The sequence below is a fragment of the Pipra filicauda genome, unplaced genomic scaffold (genome assembly GCF_003945595.2).
Source record: "Pipra filicauda isolate LSUMZ 115617 unplaced genomic scaffold, ASM394559v2 scaffold287_size946512_pilon, whole genome shotgun sequence".
Classification (NCBI taxonomy): Eukaryota; Metazoa; Chordata; class Aves; order Passeriformes; family Pipridae; genus Pipra; species Pipra filicauda.
In genome coordinates this window covers 537,973-556,840 of record NW_024104406.1, presented here as the reverse complement: position 1 = coordinate 556,840, position 18,868 = coordinate 537,973, and the positions used below count along the sequence as shown (strand labels likewise).

Below are 18,868 nucleotides of genomic sequence, written 5' to 3'. Positions count from 1 at the left end.
TTTCCCACATCCAAACCTTTCAGATCCATCAAGTTAGGATATACAGAAAGCCCTTTCAATAATCTGAGGAGCTTATCTCAGTGCAGCACCTGTCAATCCTTCCTGCAGGACTCAGGAATTGCTCAGCACCATCCACTGGCTCCTGGGGAAAACAGTGCAGTTCTGAGCCTAAACACTCCAACCCTGTATCCCTTCATTTCTGTGAGGAAACACAACATATTTTTACTGGATTTCCCTTGCCCTGGCCCATGTGACTCACCAGAACTGTCCTTTTCAGGCAGTGAAGTTATTTCATGAGTAAGAAGCTGTTCAAACATGCAACCCACGTTTCACACTATTCCCTTTTAAAGGGATCAGGTGCAGCACCACACACACACAGCACAGGAACCCAAGATACCACTGCTCCATTAAGAGGGGAATTACCTCCCTCCCACTGGAATTCTGAGGCCAAGGAGAGATCTTACTATGAGAACTATCCCCACACTCACCACAGCCCAGAGCTTCCAATTAAAACCAAGAGGGTGGGAAGGAATATTAAAAACCACTGTTAAAACTGAGGGATTCAAATGAGGACCAGAAAACCAAAACAATTAAACCAGAATTTAAATATTCCATCACTTATTCCAAAGCCTTCAGCAACCAAACCACCCTTCCCCCAAGTACAGGACTGAACTCAGGGTAGTCTGGCACAGCTCTTGGCACTTGGCTGGGCTGGTAAATAGGATTTCACACCCTTCACACCCCACATCTGACCAAGCTTTCGGAGCAGCAGCAGGAGGTTGCAGAGTGCAGCCAGAGGATGCTCTGGGGCAGGTTTCTGATGGACAGGATGGCATAAGGCAATACAGAACATGTGTCACGAGCATTTCCTCTAGTTCTGGACAAGGGAAGTACAGTTTTTATTGCAGGGAATTGATCGATAATCTCATAAAGCAGCTGTCAGGCCAACGAGAGTCAAAGGGGCAACTAGTTGTGTTATGGTGAAGATCCATATTGCCTTGGGTTACACTCTATTTGTTGTGTTTTCTAGCAAAGATTTTTTTGAAAACAAAACTCACCACAACTGCCGTGTTGTTTGTTGTGGGTTTTTTTTTTTCCCAAGGACTAAAAGGCTCTCAAAGATTCCATCATTTTAGAAATGACCAATTAAAACAGCACCTTCTCCGCGGACACTGCGAAATGGAACTGGAGATTCGGAAGGCATTTTGGCTTACCTTCATTTTTAACCCCATTAACCTCACCTAATGATCACACAGAGCAGACTGATGACAGAGGCAGGAGGCTGAGGGAGCTCATGTGGAAAGCAGCAGAATTAATCCCGACAGCAGCGATGCAGGGAGGTGGGAATTGCTGAGAGAAGTGTGTGAGAACTGCTTTTATTGTCCTCATTGCCAAGAAGCTCAGAAACATATTCCTCATTTAGAGACTCTCCAAGTCACTCCTTTAAGGTATAAAAACCCCATTTCTTTTGTTTCTGACGCTGCTGATGTTTCCCAACAACGCTACAAGCCACGGTAATGGAAACAACACCAGAATATAAACGATGGGAAGCAGCAGCTCTGGGAGATGCCAGAGCCCCAGTCAGGAAAAATTCATTACCTTGAGACATTTATTAAGCAAAACAAAAAAAAAAAACTGTTTGAAAAAGGCTGGCAAACATAATTAGAGAAACAAAGGAGAACTGCTTCATAGGCTTTTTCTTAGTTACAGCCCTTTATTTACCTTTTCTTTTTGGTTGGATTTGAAGTCTCACTCTTACTCAAGAATTGCAAGTTATGCTGTTTACAAGGCACACACAGTCTGACACTCCCAAGCCCTGAGATACAAGCAAATGACTGAAAACAGGCACTTTCCCTAGCCATAATCTTTATTTTTATGTGCAAACATCACTCCTTTACTGCTTTCTACCCCCTAAATAAAAGCTGTCACCAGTCAAGTCTAAAGGTTACTCCAAACACCAAGGCTGAGGTTATGACTTGGCCTTTTTAATGGAAAACTTGAAGCATTTGGTTGGCTGTTACTTTTCAAACTTCCTTGTTCACAGCTGACACTCAAGGAACAGAAAAACACAACCCCCAGCTCTCCTTTATCTGTCTTCAGGCCTTTCCCTACCTGTCTCCCAGTCCTGTCAGGATTGCACACCTGCCATGAGGAGCTTCCCAAATGTTTTACAACAGAGAGTAGAGAAAACACGTAAGTAGAAGAAGTTATTTTAAGGTTGTTTATACATAAAGAAAGCAAAACCCTGCTTTTTCCACCCTTCTAAGCTGTGGTAAATATTCATTTTGATTACAGGCACTTGATACTTTCCTTAATCCATTTGTTTCTTCCCTGATCCTCAGCATTTCCTGAGAAACCCCTCCCCTCATTGAAGTGCTTTGATGAACACAAAACACGCCAACTTCCAGCTCGGAAATGAGATGCACAGTCCCACCTTCCCTGATAACTGACAAAACCATCGTTTCTTTTGTTGGAAAGCTCTTTCCTCTTTTCCAAGGGCAGAGCATCCACCTCCACGCCGTTTCCAGCCACACCTGCAGAGCAGAGCCTTACCTGCCACGGTGAGCTTGGCCGTCCTGCTGACGATGGTGCCCAGACTGTCCACGGTGGCCACGCACTGGTAATGGCCCTCGTCGGGCTTGTTGTGCTTGGAGTGCACCACGGAGCTGATCAGCAGAGAGCCGTCGGGCAGCAGCTGCCGCCGGTCGTCCGACACCAGGTTGAGGAAGGTGCCGTCCTTCTTCCACTCGATCCTGGGCGCGGGGTCGCAGTGGGCCGAGCAGTTCATCACCACGGCGGCCCCCCGCACCGACAGCACGTCCTGCGGCTCCTCCAGGAAGTAAAACGGAGTGAAGGTTCTCACGAGGGACCCTGGAAAACACGCACCACGCCGGTTTGGGGTTAGCTTTCCACGTCTCCTAACAGAAAATGCACCCTCCTCCCAGGATCCCACCATGAGCACGAGAGCCGTCGCTGCTCGCAACACCCTCTCCCCAAATGTATTAACAACACCTCGGGCTGTGGGACAGTGTTTTCTGCTTTGTCTATTTACACAATGGACTCGCACATTCCAAGAAATTTTCATCCCTAAAACATGTTTTCCTGCTCACATGGCAACTCTGTGTACTCTTGAGGCTCTGCTCTCAGCCTTTCTGGGGTGGGTGCCATTCACAGCAGTGCAGTCGTTCGGTTTGCGTAGCAAAGATTAGGAATCACCAAGAATAATCCAGGCCTCAGGAGAACGAGTCTCCAGTTCTGAGCTTAACACATCTTGAAAGTGCCATAAAGCATTTTTTTTTACTCCCATTCCCGTCCAGGATAAACATGATTACTTTTCCATTTTAAGTATTCCCAAAAGAGTTCTATAATTAACATCTACTTTGCATTAAGAAGTGAATTTTAATTACTGTCTTTCTGGTGTATTTGGTCAAGCAGAAAGATTGGCTGCCAATATCACTTCGACTTGTCTTAACTTAATCATCCAGAGAAAACAGAAGACAAATTCTTCCAGGGAAGAACAGTTTTCCACATAGCATAATGCTGGAGTGAGAGAAAATGGAGTCTTTTGGCTTTTAAAGCCAAGCTTAGAAATAGCATCAAGGCTGTACTCATCTCAAAACCATTTAATCTTCCACAGTATGGTTGATAAAGAAACACTGAATTATGTTACAACCACCTTAAGGACAATTCTGCATTTAATAACAAGATTTGTTTCATTAAGTCACAGAATAATTCTGGATTTGGAGGAAAAGTACAACTCTGGAGGCGACCTTTCCTTGCAAACAAAGCCTGTCCTGCAGCACTGCAGCTTCTTCAGATGCCTGGTTGTTTGTGGGCTTTCTAAAACCAGATTTACCTTCTAAAATGACCTTAATGAACAAATTGATACGATTCCCTCTATCGCTGAACTACGCAGTGTCTCTGGTCTCCAAAGAGCCTCCAGCTTCCCCAGGGAGGGACTCCAGCCTTCCTGCACTTCCTCCAGCCCATTGTCCCTGCTACTCAGAATTCACGGGAACTTGGAGATAAGGCAGGGGTGGTGTGAAAGAAACAACAGATAAGTTATGCTTTTGCAGCTGATATCATTCACATACTCCTTTATCTTCAGGAATTCAAAGAGGAAATAAGGGAAAAAAATCTAGAAATACTGACATTTCCCCAGTGACAGTGTCAGTCTTGGGCTGGAGACCTGTTAGGTTGGGATCCAAATCCTTGAGATTTGTCTTTCCTAGACACAAAAAACCCCAACCCCAAAAAACCAAATATGCACAACAAAAAATCCAAAACAAACCACAAAATTTCTAGGAGCTGCTCACATTACTCTGGTTTGTACAATCACACCTGGATGTTCTCGATTCCCTCTCTCTGCAATCCTGAGTTTCAGTTCTCATACACCAAATGGCAGAGAAAAAACAAGAGTCATGAGCAGCAGGAAAACCTTTAACCTGTTTATCACTATAATCTCTTCCAGTGCCTCAGAAACCTAAAGGTCCTTTCTAAAATAAAAGATTCATCTCTACACCCCTGGGTTTTCCAAGGGAAGGGTTACTGACCATTTTTCCTGTCTCGATTACAAGATTCTGTAAGTTTTTCCCAATATAGATCCAGATCCCTATGAGAACAAAATACACTCTTTGGAGTTTTGTTTTCCTCTGGCTTTCCAAATAAACTCATGAAGCCTTCGAAAGGGTGATGGCAGCCTTTTGTTTGCCCTGCCTCTGGTGCAGGTTGGAGCAGATCAAATCCGTTGATGGGGTAAGATCCTCCTTGCCCTGGGAGCAACAAGGTGCCCAAGGAGAGAGCACTGCAGGGCAGAGAATGTCAAGAGAGAGCACATCAAGAAGGAAGAGCAGCACAGAAGGGATTAGAGACTTTGAGGAAGAATGGGAAGCACGTTCTCAGCCGGGTTTCACAGGTCACATAAACTCCTGCCAAGAGCCCTGTGAGGACACAGCACAACCTCTTTCATCCCAGGACACTACTGAGCTCCTGCACAGAAAGTAGAGGGTAACAAATGTGAAGGGCTGGTAAGTAGCTGTGTCCCATCTTGAAGGGATTTAACCCAGAACTGAGCCCTTTCCAGCCCCAGTCTCTGAGGATTTGCAGTTCAGGGTCAGGGCACTGTGGACACCCCCTCTCACCCAGCTGAGCTCAGCCCCCTGTGTACCCCAATCCAGCACAAGAGTTTGTACAGACCGGACCTTAATAAAGTTCTATTTCTGCCCACAAGCCCTTTCTCCCACTCCACCAACCTGTGGATTACTCAGTTCGATGACCCTACATTATTTGGGACAGAATGGGTGTATTTTGAGCAGGGAGGTCTCCTCTTTCCATGCCCTTCCCTTGGCAGGTGTACGTACCCAGGCATGTACACAACGCTGCCTTGCTGCTGTTAATACTGGCCCAGAAGTTTAGAGATAAGCCACACAAGTTTATCTTCCTGCCTAGAAACAGGAACAGTTACATCTCACTCATTCCCAGAAGGTTTGGGTTTTTTCCCCCCAAAGACAGTGGCAGGGACCCAGCTGTGCCCAAACACGAGGGAGTGACCCGGCACAGACAAGATTAGGTACAGACACGGTGTCATTTCACACGGCCTGGAAGCTGCCCAGCCCTCCCCTCACCCTCCCACACCCAGCTGGGTTCAGCACAGCCCAGCTCTGCCGGCCGACTCCATCGATCCGTGATCCCCTCACGGCCGCAATCCCTCCAGCCTGTTCTCGGAAGCTGCTGTAAGGCCTGTCCTTTCCCATTTAATGTTTGACTAGCTGATTATTCCTGCCTAACTCTACTAACTTGCACTTGGATCCTCCAAATTTTTCCTCCTTCCAAAAAAAGTTTACCAGTTTTGAACTCTGACCTCGTCCTCCCTTTTCCAACTTTCAAGCAGTGTGAAAACATAAGAGACAGAGCTTCCCCTGTCAGCCAGGCTGGGAGTGAGGGACAGCTCATACAAGTTTCCTCAGAACACACAAATGCAAAATCCCCACAAAGCAGCTTTGGACATCAACAACAGAAGGACGTGGAGCTGCTGGAGCGAGTCCAGGGGAGCTGCTCCGAGGGCTGGAGCCCCTCTGCTCTGGAGCCAGGCTGGGAGAGCTGGGGGTGTGCAGCTGGAGAAGAGAAGCTCCAGGGAGACCTGAGAGCCCCTTCCAGGGCCTAAAGGGGCTTCAGGAGAGCTGGAGAGGGACTTGGAACAAGGGATGGAGGGACAGAAGAAGGGGCAATGGCTTCCCACTGCCACAGGGCAGGGTTAGATGGGATACTGGGAAGGAATTGTTGGGTGTTAGGGTGGTGAGGCACAGGTTGGCCAGAGAAGCTGTGGCTGCCCCATCCCTGCAAGTGTCCAAGGCCAGGCTGGACAGGGCTTGGAGCAACCTGGTCCAGTGGAAAGTGTCCCTGCCCATGAGAGGGGGTGGAACAGGTGAGCTTCCAGGTCCCTTCCAACCCAAACCATTCCAGGATTCTGTGACTCTAAGCTAGGGGGGAAAAAAAAACTTGTTCATTCCCCCCTCAATTTTTCCAGGAATTGAAGCCAACTTGATTATATGTATATATCCCTACCTCCTCCTATTTAAAACATTTTGGGGGTTTTCTAGTCTTCTTTCTAGCTCCTCAAATCCTCATAATTAACCACCAGTTCTGATACTGCTTCAGCCAAGACAACTCCCATCCCTCAGAACTGATCTGACAACATCCAACAATGAAGCCCTTCCTGCACCACCTTTTGTGCAGAGTAACATCTTTACATCTTTGAAAGGCTTCAGGCGAGGAAATGCCTAGAACAGTAAACACCAAGTGGCTGCTCAAGTGGGAAGAAGCTTCCCTTCGTCATCCAGGGAATTTCTGAAAGACACCACTCCACTACCAACCTTAAATCACTGAGATGTGTCCTTTAACAGCTGCCTGACACAAGCTCTTCAGAAATTGTGGCACTTAGGAAATAACTTCAGACTGAGCCACTCTGGTCTCAGTTCCACTGAGTCCACATAAATCACCTCCACATGTGTCCCAAGGTTTCCCTACCACCAGTGCTACAGATTCAGCCTTAACCCACTGCTCCCACCAAAATTATCCCGTAGAGATGTTCTCCTGACAAGCAGCATCAGCTGCTTTCCAAGCAAAGGACTTCAACACCAGATTTCACAGCACATTTGGAAGGAAACCACATCCCATTTTAAAGGGCCAAATGCAATAACCATCCAGAAAGAGAACAGGAAGCACAGGCAGAACTTCAGAACCCCTTTTTCCACACAGGATATTAAATTAAGGCAGCCAAACCCCTCTTTCATCAAAATGACCCGACTTTAGATTAGTAGGACACCAGGGTTGGGTTTGGAAGGAGTCAAACAGGGCTTTGATGAAGACAGATTACTTACTGTTCCTTGCTGAGGACAGACGTGGCAATAGGGGGATGACACCTGTCCTTCTAAGCTGGACTCTGAAGCAATTTAAGAACACAGATGTGACCCCCTTGAAGTGTGACAAAATCCAGCTGGACCTGCAGGAACTATTAAAAAGCCCTTTTCACGTACTGCAAGTCAATGATAAAAGCTCCAAGGTCTCTTGCTGCAGGATTGCCCTTTTAAAAGGCTTTTCACCAGAATTTAATTAACGTTCCCAGTGGCCTCTGTAATCCTAAAACCACTGTGTCATGCCCTTCCTAACCCAGATCATTAAGAATTAGCCAAAGGTAGTTCAACTGGAGATGTTCCCCACACTATCCCTTGCAGGCACCAGCAAGAGCTCACAAGGAATTTGCTCTGTAGGTTTGTTCACATATTCATTGCTAAGGAGCACGTTATCTGTGTGGGCAAATTGCCACATGTGTTCAGCCCCAAATAAAATGTAAATACACCACCTTGGTAATTTTTTTTCCCCTTGACAACACTGGAAACATCCTGCACTCCCCAATTAATCTATGATATTACAGTATACCACAGCAGAACCAATGTTTAGACAGAGGTATGTTTTCTGCTTAATATTACATTTTTCCCTTCTAGGGGACAGGATTAATTAGACCAAATTAAACTGCATGTGACAGCAAAATACACCAGCCAACCAAACATCCTGAGGATTTGGCTCTCTATAAAAGCCAAAGCCCAACCATGGAGGGTGGCAAGTTCACCAAAAACCAAGGTCACATTTCTAAACTGTATCCTCTTAATGCTGTTTCATTTCCTTCTTTACAAAGACTCTGAAGCCACAAATTATATGAGACAAAAATTATATCACACTTAAGCATCAAGAAAAAAAAGGGAGAAGTGTAAGAGCTACCCCTGACTGCAGAGGTACAGCATAAATCCTGCTGTGCTTCCATAACTCCAGCAGTAGGCTGACAGTGGAACCTGGGAGAGCCAGTGATGTAACATTATAAGATAAGTAATGCCTTGTATAAATCTCGACTTTCCCAGACTTAGTAGATTCCTTTCTCCTCCAGCACAAGCAGATTTCCTCCTCGGATGATTTAACACACCATAACAGAGATATTCATCAGGAGGAGTAACTCATCTCTGCCCCCGCGTCGTTGGGAATTGGGGGCTCAGAAGGGCGTTTGAGGAACGTTGTGGTGCCACAGACTCCTCCCAGCCCACAAGGGAAGGGGCTGTTCTGAGATCCCCAAGGGACAGAGATCCTGGTTTGATGCTTGGAAGGAATCCTTCCCTGTGAGGGTGGGGAGGCCCTGGCACAGGTTGCCCAGAGAAGCTGTGGCTGCCCCATCCCTGCAAGTGTCCAAGGCCAGGTTGGGCAGGGCTTGGAGCAACCTGGGCTAGTGGAAGATGTCCCTGCCCATGGCAGGGGTGGAATGAGATGAGCTTTGAGGTCCCTTCCAACCCGACCCAGTCTGGGATAGTCTGATGTTACCGAGTCGAGGTTTTTGACACCATTGTACCAACAAGAAGACAAAAATGAAGACTGTTATCAATTATATCAATTACTATAACATAGAAAGGGACAATATGTTCCAAGACTTTGCCTTGGTAACTCAGCCCAGCCTTTCAGACAGTGCTCAATAAACAAAGAACCAAGTCAAGCAAAGCAAACCATCTTTTGCAACAATGCTTTTACAGCTTTGCTTATACTTTTAGTTACCTTTCACTTGTTAAATAACAAATTATTGTTGGCTTAATCTTAACTGATCTGCCTGATGGGCCTCGGGCACAAAAATTATAATTTTTAAAAATCAGCCCATTAAAAAAGTGTGCAGAAATAGAATTAAGGAGTTTCCAACAGCTCCCAGTGTGTCTGCAGTAAATCACTGAGAGGAAGCCCCACTGTAGCCACTGCAGCCACTCCCTGTGTAAGTGATACCATCTCCTCATATATTATTAAATAATGGCAAGAAAAACAAGATAATGATCAACAGCCAAATCCAAACACAGATTGTAATCTGCAGCATCAGATGTCTTCAGAGATGCATTTATCTGGTGCTCAGTTCCACGGCCTCTCCAGCACCTCCAGGGACTCGGACACTTCCACCTGCGTTCTGAATGCGTGGAAGGGACTTCATAATAACAGTGCTGGTGCTGAACTGTCCCAGGTCCTGTGCAGTGGCTCCCCTCAGCCAACAAGCCCCTGTGCCCCTTTACTGCAGGGAAAAGTGAAGGGGAAAAGGTGGCACCAGCCCCTCCTGAGCAGTGGAGCCACTGGAACCACTTCTCATGGTGCTCCTGTGCAAACTGTGCCACCAGGGAAATGCTCCCCATGTCCTGTCCAGACTCCCATTCTCATGGTTTCCATCTCACAAGGATTTATTCACCTGCCTTAAACCTGCACTCCACAGACAAGGAAACAGCAAACTGCCCACTGGTTGTGCTTCAGAAAAACAAGTCCTGGTGCCCTTTTTATTCCTCCTGGGGAGGAATACCACTGCAATCAAAACCGTGCATTTCTTTCAGGTTGTTTGAAATATCTTTGGGTTTTACAGAACTCACACCCGGGAACTGCATCCCACAAACCTCTCACCCGCTGCAAGGAACATCCTTTCAAGGCCATTTTGCTTTTATAAATCAAAGGAAACAAGTCAGACCATCTAACACCAAATGTTTGAATTAAGCTAATGAAGGAGCCTCTCTGAATGTCCTCACTGCAAAATTCCTTCTCATAACCATTTCAGGAGGAGGGTTTAAAGGATTTTATCCACCTTATCCTTTTTTTTTTGTTTGTTTGTTGGAATTACCAAAGCCATTTCTGTCATTTCAAGAAACTATCAGTTTTTAATATCAGCACTGCTTCCTTCAAAAAGCACCTCACTCCCAGGGGACCAGAGTTCAATTATTTATTTAATTTCTAATTCTTCCAGTGACCATTTTCATTACTTTATCCAGCTGGGCTGAGAAAAGATCCCTCCAGCATTTCTCCACAAGTTGACTAGAGGGCACTGTAAAGACACCTACAAAAGGGAGAAAATGTCTTTCTGTTCCTCCCTGTGAACAATAGCACTTTGACTTTTCCCCAGAAATAGCTCCCAGATGTTGGCTACTGACAATGCTACAGTTGTTACAGCAGGTGAAGAGGAACTCCCATCTTTTCCTGGAGTAATGGATTTCCTCTCCTGGAGTTCCAGTCTTCTGAGCACCCAGGCACAGAACTTCCCTCTTCAGATATGTGAAACAAAGAGCGGCTTTCGAAGGGTTAAGAAAAAAACACAAGCCCATTTGTAAGGTGTAAAATAACCCTGCACACAAAGCACAGAGATCCCCCATCCTGCCCTGCTCACACCCTGCTTGGGCTCCAGTCAAACACCCAACTCTCCCAAGGCTCTGGGTGTTCAGATCCGAGGGAACTGGTTCCCCAAACCCTCACCAGGGTGAGACAAGGGTTTAGCTCCCTATGGAGACTCCCTGCTGGTTTGCAAACCAAGCCCAGACAATCAGGGAGCAGATTCCTTGCCTCAGACAGGGTTTAGGGGTTTATTGCCAGACTGGCACTTCAAAAATGGTTTGGAACATAAATACAGAAAAAAATCCCCCCACATCACCAAGAGAATTATTTGCTGAAGCCAATCACTCAAATATTCCCCAAGTGCAAGCACAATGCAGCACCCAAGAGCTGTGCGTGGAGGGTGAAGCAACTTGTCCAACACCAGTGGGGCACCCAACAGAACAAACAGTCAGGGAATGATCTCCTTCCCCCAGGCCACCTCCTCAATGCACAGCTCCAGGGGGATCATGGAGATGCCAAGGGATGCTCCCAGGGGAAGTGGGAAGGGCAGGGGGATGCTGTAAGAAAGTGGGGGGTGTCCAATCACAGGCAATGGTCAAAAAAGGCACACGGGAAGAAACATTGGGAGGAGGAAAGAAACCTTGGTTTCTGTGGGAAGATGAAAGTGAAAAAAGGGATGAATATGAAAAGAAAAAGATGCAAGAATCAAATGGAAAGTTGCTGAACATCAATTCTAGTGTCTTTCTGAAGACAGAGACCTCTGTTACACTCCATGAAAGAGGAAAAAATTCCTTACAAACACCTTTAATGTTGGATCAATGGAGGAACATCTGGGGGGACCTGGAAACAGCAGAATGGCCACGTTGGATCAAGCAAAAGGAATTCCTTTCCCTCAGCCCAGCCCGCTGTCCTGTCCTGTCCCATCCCAGCAGTGCGGAGCAGACGCTGGGGAGCACCCAAAGCAGAGCCAACACCTCCCCAGATTCAGCCCTGAGCACCTGCCCTGGCCACCAAGGGACACCCCAGCCACAGGTGGGGTTTGTTCCAGCTCTGGGAGGAAAAGAACCAGGAAGCTCTGCCGGCACCTCGGAGCTGCCCTGGAGGGGACAGGGCAAAGAGATACAAGTTCAGCGTTGGATTTGAGGGTCCCTGATTTAGGGGACTGATGTGGGAAGATCAGGATAAGTGGTAAACTCTGTACACTCAGCATAGCTCACTGTACAACCCCTTTCCCTCTCTGGTTCCCTCCCAGCCACTGTCCAATCACACCATTGATCCACAGTATATAGAAATATAATAACCTGAGCAATGTGGTAATGAGGATTTCATTGATCTTTCAGGACACTGGTGAAGAAATGAGAACAGCAGGAAGGTAAGGAAAAGATGCACATGCACACTACTATGCACATACCACAGTGTCACCAAGAAACTTATTTTAAAAGCATATTTACACTGATTTTCCCGGCCCACAAAACTCAGTTTTTGTGGCGGAGTTCATTAAATGGTGTCATGGTGTAACCCTTGGAGGGTCAAAATAGGGAAAAAAAACAAACTTAGAAAATGTAAGAATGAACCTTGAGATTTAAGAAGTTGTCTTTCAGTCAAATCCCTGGGTTCTGTATCCCGGGAATATGCCCCCACATCCAACAGACACTACTCTGTGGTTGCAGGCCTTCTAATTCTTTTTGATCTATAATTACATACACCCTTCATATATGTATATAAACTTTATCCATACACCCACCTTTGACAAGTTTGATAACACCCCTATAGTCATGTTCATCTACCACTGGCCTCCACAACTAGTTATCTTTCAAATCTCTATTATTTTTAAGACAAGCATTTAAAAATTGTAAAAACCATCAAAACCATCGACCAGACACATCTTATTAGTGTCATCAACGAATCAGACATATGAAAAATAATATATAACACAGCTTACAAATCCAGAATGTTACTGCACCAGGGTTCAGGAATATTTGGCAGATCCAGAAGTGGTAAAAATGTAGATATGTTTGCAGATGCAGAAATTAAAATCTGATACCCAGATGAGATATTAGAAAGACAAGGATAACTAGTCACAAATGAACCTTTTACCCCGTTTGGCTGGTGAGGATCAGGAACACCCAGTGTGTGCCACGGGCTCTGCCTGGCCCAGCCCTCCCTCCCCAAGGGAACATCTGCAAATCTCACTGACCCTTCATCATCAAATGCAGGGACATGATCTGGAATAAAAAAAAATCAAAATATCCCCAAGTCTTAGTTACTGCAACTTAATTATTTCAAGTGCAGTGAACGTACACGGGGTAGAGCAAATTATTGGATTTTTGTGTCTCATTGTTATATATGAAATCAAGCAGCCATACTTCAGGAAGGGAACTGCAGCCTATTAACAGGGTATTTGTATTCAAAACAGATCTGTAAGAAACCCTAATTGCACTAATCCTTTATTGTACCTTTGCAGTGGTGTTATTTGACCCAGCTGACATTTTTTCATGACAGATTCCTACAAAGCTGTTCCTGAGCTCTTCATAAGCCAAGGAAAGCTACAAGAAAAGGAGCAAATGCCTCAGTTTAACTCCTGATTCTCGAGGTCTGCTTTTTCCAAAGGGAGTGCACAGTTACCTCCCAGGAAAAGGGGCGAAGGGAAGCCCCAGGATAACACTGACACTCCTGCACCATCCCGGAAAGCAGTGGAGTTGTCCATCTAACCTGGGTGGGGAACACAACCCCTGGGACGTTCATGGAGCACCAGCACCATGGGCTGCCCCACCTGAGCTCAGCTGGAAGGGCAGGATCACGAACCCAAAGCTTTAAGAGCCTTACCCAGATTCCCGTCTCTTCCCAAATTAAGGACATGGGTTCCTGTGGCAGTGTCTGAGCACAGGCAGCACTTTCATCTGCCCTGTTCCCTGCCCTCTCCTCCCCAATTCCCAGGCTCCACTGGAGCTTTGACTGGCGCAGTTTTTGTCAGAATGGAATAAAAAGCCCAACTGTGGCTTTGCAAATATATTAGCAAAAAACATTTGCAAGTATTAGCTTTGCAAATGTTTTATAGATGTGCTGTGAAAAAAACAGATTTATCTGTTCATTTATAATACAGATGATTTCAAAGTGGGAAAGTATTTTTCAAAAGAACTTACATAAGTGTGGAAATACAAATATTGCATATATTAACTAAATTATCATATAGATATGGGTATTACACGAGTTTCTAAGACAGAAATGCTTAAGAAAAGCAAATTTGTAGGTCATGATTAGAAGGAATTTGCTTAGATTCCTTTTATCCTGATTTCCCCATAACTGTAAAAGTTCTCATCTCAGTCTCACTAAATACATAAAACTCCTGAACACTAATTGGACTAAGGAGAGCAGGAAGGGTTTAGTGCACAACTCCTCAGACCCAGCTCAGAGATGTGCTCCTTGGGAGTGTTCCTTGTGCCCACTAAAAAGGGCAAAAAGGCAAAGCCGGCACAAGTGAGGGGTTGTTTCAGGCTGTTCATCCAACAGATCCATTCCAAGGTGTCCATTCAGGCTGCTGCAGCCTGTCCTCCTGCCATGCATCCCTGGGAGAAGCCTGGCTCCACCTCCAGGATAACCTCCTCTTAGGAGCCCCTCCTAAGGCCGAGCTCAGGTTAACAAAGCCTGGCACTGCCAGAGCCCCCGCCGGGATGCACAGCTCTGGATGCTGCTTCCCTCGGCCTGCCTCTGCTCTGGCTGATCCTGGGTGGAATGCACACACCTGACACACACCTGCTTGGTTACTTGAAAGCTTCCAGGGCAAGGTTTTGCTCTGCTCGACACGGAGCAGAATTTTTCAGCTGAAACAACAATATGGAAGCAGGACCCAGAGCTGCACTGAGTGTTCATGTCAGAGAACAGTGCTCCATTCACACAACTTCATTTCTAAGCTGTTAACCAAACAGACAGACCTGATGAAATATTAATTTGACTAATTACGGCAACAGAACCCCAGAAGGAACTAACAACTCCACCGAAACAGAGCAATACCTGTTTGCAGCACTGACAAGGCTCAGACGTGTGACAGATGGCTCCCAAAACCTGGGCAGACTGTGCTGGTTTCAGCCTTGGCTTGGGCTCTGCTGCCTTACTTTTTGAGATGCAAAGACTTACCTGGCTGGGGAGAGCCTAAGTGTGAGGTACTGAACAGGACTTGGGGGTAAACACAGGACACAGAGTATTTACAACTCAACAGTTCTTCCCATTCATAAACTGTAACCAAATCTGAAGGGTTTTCACAAGAGAAACATTCACCTTCACCTGACAAAAAGCTCTTCAACCTGCTTGGGCAGCAGACACAAACTACCTGGCAACTTACTGCCCAAAATGACAACTTGAGATGATAACACATAATCTGGATGCAGCTCTTTGTGGAAGAGATCTCTGGAGCTCATCTGGCCCAGCCACCTCCCCAGGCAGGTCCAATTAGATCAGGTGCCTCAGGGAACTTGTCCACCAAGTTTAGGCTTCTCCAAGATGTGCAACAACAGCAGAGCAACAAGTGTGTGAGGATCTGAAGCAGGAAAGCCATGGTGAGATATGTGCCCCCAAACTGGCTTTCCATTATTTCATATCACAGAATCCCAGGATTCACTGAGGTTGGAAAAGACCTCCAAGGTCACCGAGTCCAACTGTGCCCAATCCCCCCCTTGTCCCCCAGCCCAGAGCACTCAGTGCCACGTCCAGTCATTCCTTGGACACATCCAGGGATGGGAACTCCACCACCTCCCTGGGCAGCCCCTTCCAATGCCTGACAGCCCTTTCCATGAAGGAATTCCTTCTGATGTCCAACTTAAACCTCCCCTGGCACAGCCTGAGGTCGTTTCCTCTCAGCCCTTGTTCCCTGGGAGCAGAGCCCAACCCAGCACCCCCAGCTCCATCCTCTTGTCACGGAGTTAGGGAGATTGAGAAGGTCCCCCCTGAGCCTCCTTTTCTCCAGGCTGAGCCCCCCCAGCTCCCTCAGCTGTTCCTCACTCTCCAGATCCTTCACATTTCTGACATATAACCATGAGCTTTAGTTAAACAACTACAAATTAAAAGTCCCAAAGTCACAGGAAGCAGCACAAAGCCACAAGAATGGCAACATCAGGAAAGACCATTTTTGAGGAATCCAGCAGTAAAAGCTACACAAAGTGCCTGATCCATCTGTCACCACACTTGGGAACAAGGAGGAGGACATCACACAGCCACACACTCTGGGAATCCCTCACTCCGGGTGCTCCGACGGGCGAGGGGCAGGGCAGGTCTGCCCCAGCACAGCGCCAACGGCACCCACTGCTCATCCCAGGGCAGGTCCTTGGAGGAACCAGGGGGCTGTAACACACCCTCCCCTCGCCTGGGCACGATCCCTGCACTGCCCAGCTCGCTGACACTGTCCTTATGGGTTTGTTTGTGCCAGCAGTGCTGAGAGCTGTGCTGTTTGGGCACTAAGGGCAGAGCACTCGAGCCCAATGACCAGTGGAGAGCCTGAGCCATGACCTGAACCTTGACACTGAACTGTCACCTGCCACTCAACTGTCACCTGCCACAGCATCCTTCAGTGTCCCCAAACGCCTCTTCACATCAGTTCCTGCCTCCAGCCCAGCTCCAAACTGCACAAGGTGATCCCAGCCCTGTCTGTGAGGACAGCCAGTGTAACTACAGGTGTGACTGCTCCCTCCAGGTCAGCAGCAATTCACACCCCCAGCATGGGACACCAGGACCTCTCCACCCTTCCACTGCTTCTCTGTTCATTCCCTTTAAATCCAACCTGCCAGGGCTGCCTTCCTTCTCTATTTTAGGTCCCTGCCAGTGTCAGTGTGATGTTTTTGGTGCATCCTTCCCATTTGCATCCCAGTCGGTGCCTGCTGGAACAAGCTTTCTGTTTTAAATACTACACGTTGAGAGAACCGCATTAAAATATAAAGCCATTTGCACAGCTCCAAAAGATGTTACAGTAAAGCTTTTCCCAGGTTCTTTCAGAACTCCTGCTGTAATTTGTCCCTTCCTGAGAAAGCCACAAGCCCTCAGAGCCGCAGGGCCCCACTGACCACCAGAGACACCATCACAGAGCTAAAAATTCCTTTGGTCTCATTTTCCCTGTCCGCTCCGAGGTTTTATTTAAATAGCCTGTGCAACCTTCTCCTGAGAAACTCTCCTAACCCAAACCTACCTCAAGCACGGTATAATCACATAATTAGATTGTGGTCCCTGGTAAGTCTGCTATTAGCACTTCCAAGGCATGTTTAAGGGGATAAAAAAGCTTTATTTCAAGTAATTCACAGCACATGATGACTATCACAAAGGAGAAGCTCTGTTTTCTAGCAGAGCAATTTACACTTTTTAAACAAAAAAGAAAAATTCCAAGAGAAAAATTGTCATATAATGTGTGGTGGGGTGGGTTTTCTGTGTAATTTTTCTTGGTGAGGGTTTTTTTGTTTAAGATCTACAAGCAGAAAGCAGAGCTGCTGAACCACCTCCTTTCAGTCATAAAAGGGGTGAAATGCAGCTTTCCAGGAGAGCCAAGCACTCATGTCACTGTCAAGCATGAAAAAGTCCCAGACAAGAGCATGTAAAATCGTTGTATTGGCTCTGTAACAGGAACATCCCCTGCTACAGATGGGATTAGGAGGGAAAGGGGGAAAACTGAGCTTGGGAACTGGTGGTCACAGAAGCAGCATCTCCGAGGTGATGCACTTGAACAGCTCAATTCCGCAAATACAAATAAAACCTGAGCACGTTCACTGCGTTTCTAAATCAAAACCTGTTAAGTCGGTGTAAAACATTGTTTTTCTTGGATTTTCTGGTTTTGCCTCACTCAGTACCATGCAGTGCTGAGGTCCTCCTTCCCCTGCCACACTATTACCTTGCTTGCACATCAGAGGGAATATAAATCACAGAATATTAAGCAAAGTAAGATGCTTTGCCTTTATTTCATTAAGGTTTCTCTGCAGAGGAGATTTCTTACAGCCAATATTAATATGTAATTACTTCGCCTCCCAAAGTTTTCAAAGACATGGCTTGCATGTATAGGAGCAGTTTTTATCTTTGTAAACATGAAGTAAGAGAGAGAAGGGAACGTTATTCCCATTCATCCACACTGAGCAGTTTCAGTTGTAACAGCACCTCCTCCCAACCACAGCAACCCACGCAGGGCTTCCTCCCTGCTCCGGCTGATGATGAGGGAATTGTTAAATATTTGGCACAGGAGTTTGTACCAAGAACAAAAACAGAGGAACCCCAACCAGGGCAGGCAGATGGGCCAGAGCTCAGCGAGCCACGGGCTGAAGTGTGTCAGGAATCCTACAAAATGAGATGTTATATAACAACATCAAATCTGGGCACCCAGAGCAGGTCACCTGCGCTTCCCTGCCTGCACACAACGCAGGCAGCCCAAAGACAAGCACTGAAAAATCATCTTATGCTGAGTTAATACCAAGTTATTTTTATATACTCATCTATGAAAATGTGCACAGCAGCACAGCTGTGCCAAGGGATGTACTCGCTGATGTCCAAAGCAGAAACTAAGCCAGACCTATCAACGGGGCAGCTGATAAATCCCTGAGTTTTGATAAAGCAGAGATGAGATCATTTGAGACTTAACCAATAACGGCATTAGATCCACCGTGGCATTCCAATTAATTCTCCTGCTCCAGTGTCCGAGGGCTCCTCATCAATCTGCTCAGCCAGGCAGGCCCTGTGCTGGCCCAGGGCTCCTCTGGACAAAGCTCCACTTCTGGCTTGTTCTCAGCCCCATCCAACCTGGGGAATGAACCTGGGCTGCACCTCAAAACTTGTTTAACAGTTAAAATAGAGAAAAAGGTAACCTTGGATCCCAGTGCCACCTATTCCAAATTGGTAATCCAGGCCAACTATTTTTACCACAAGGTATTTAATCAGTGATCTTGAGAACAACAATTATCTGGAGATAGTGGAGAATCTGGGGCTGCACTGTAGGACACAGGATGGAAAAAGACACGGAGTACAGAAGGACACCGTAATGAGGACTCTGTCTGGAACATGTGAGAAAAGCAAGGTCCTACAACCACAACAAACTGTCACAAGTTCCTTCTGCACCAAAACCAATTGCCTGAAGGGTTGGGGCTGCAATCCCCCCTCCCCACAACCCCAAAGCCCAGCAGAGGCCACGCTCAGCCCAAGCACCAGGCTGGGAACGTGACGAGGGCAGCTCATTAAGTTTGTA

The 18,868-nt window shown here is 46.6% G+C and overlaps 1 protein-coding gene across 10 annotated transcripts in view; it reads right to left on the bottom strand.

The window, feature by feature from the left end:
* Positions 1 to 18,868, bottom strand: part of NEO1 (neogenin 1) — a 171,693-nt gene that overhangs the window by 115,619 nt on the left and 37,206 nt on the right. For all 10 annotated transcript variants that reach the window (XM_027723608.2, XM_027723640.2, XM_027723580.2 and 7 more), the window contains exon 2: positions 2,554 to 2,871. In XM_027723608.2, the coding sequence (XP_027579409.2) occupies positions 2,554 to 2,871 (318 nt within the window). The remainder of the gene's footprint in view (positions 1 to 2,553; positions 2,872 to 18,868) is intronic.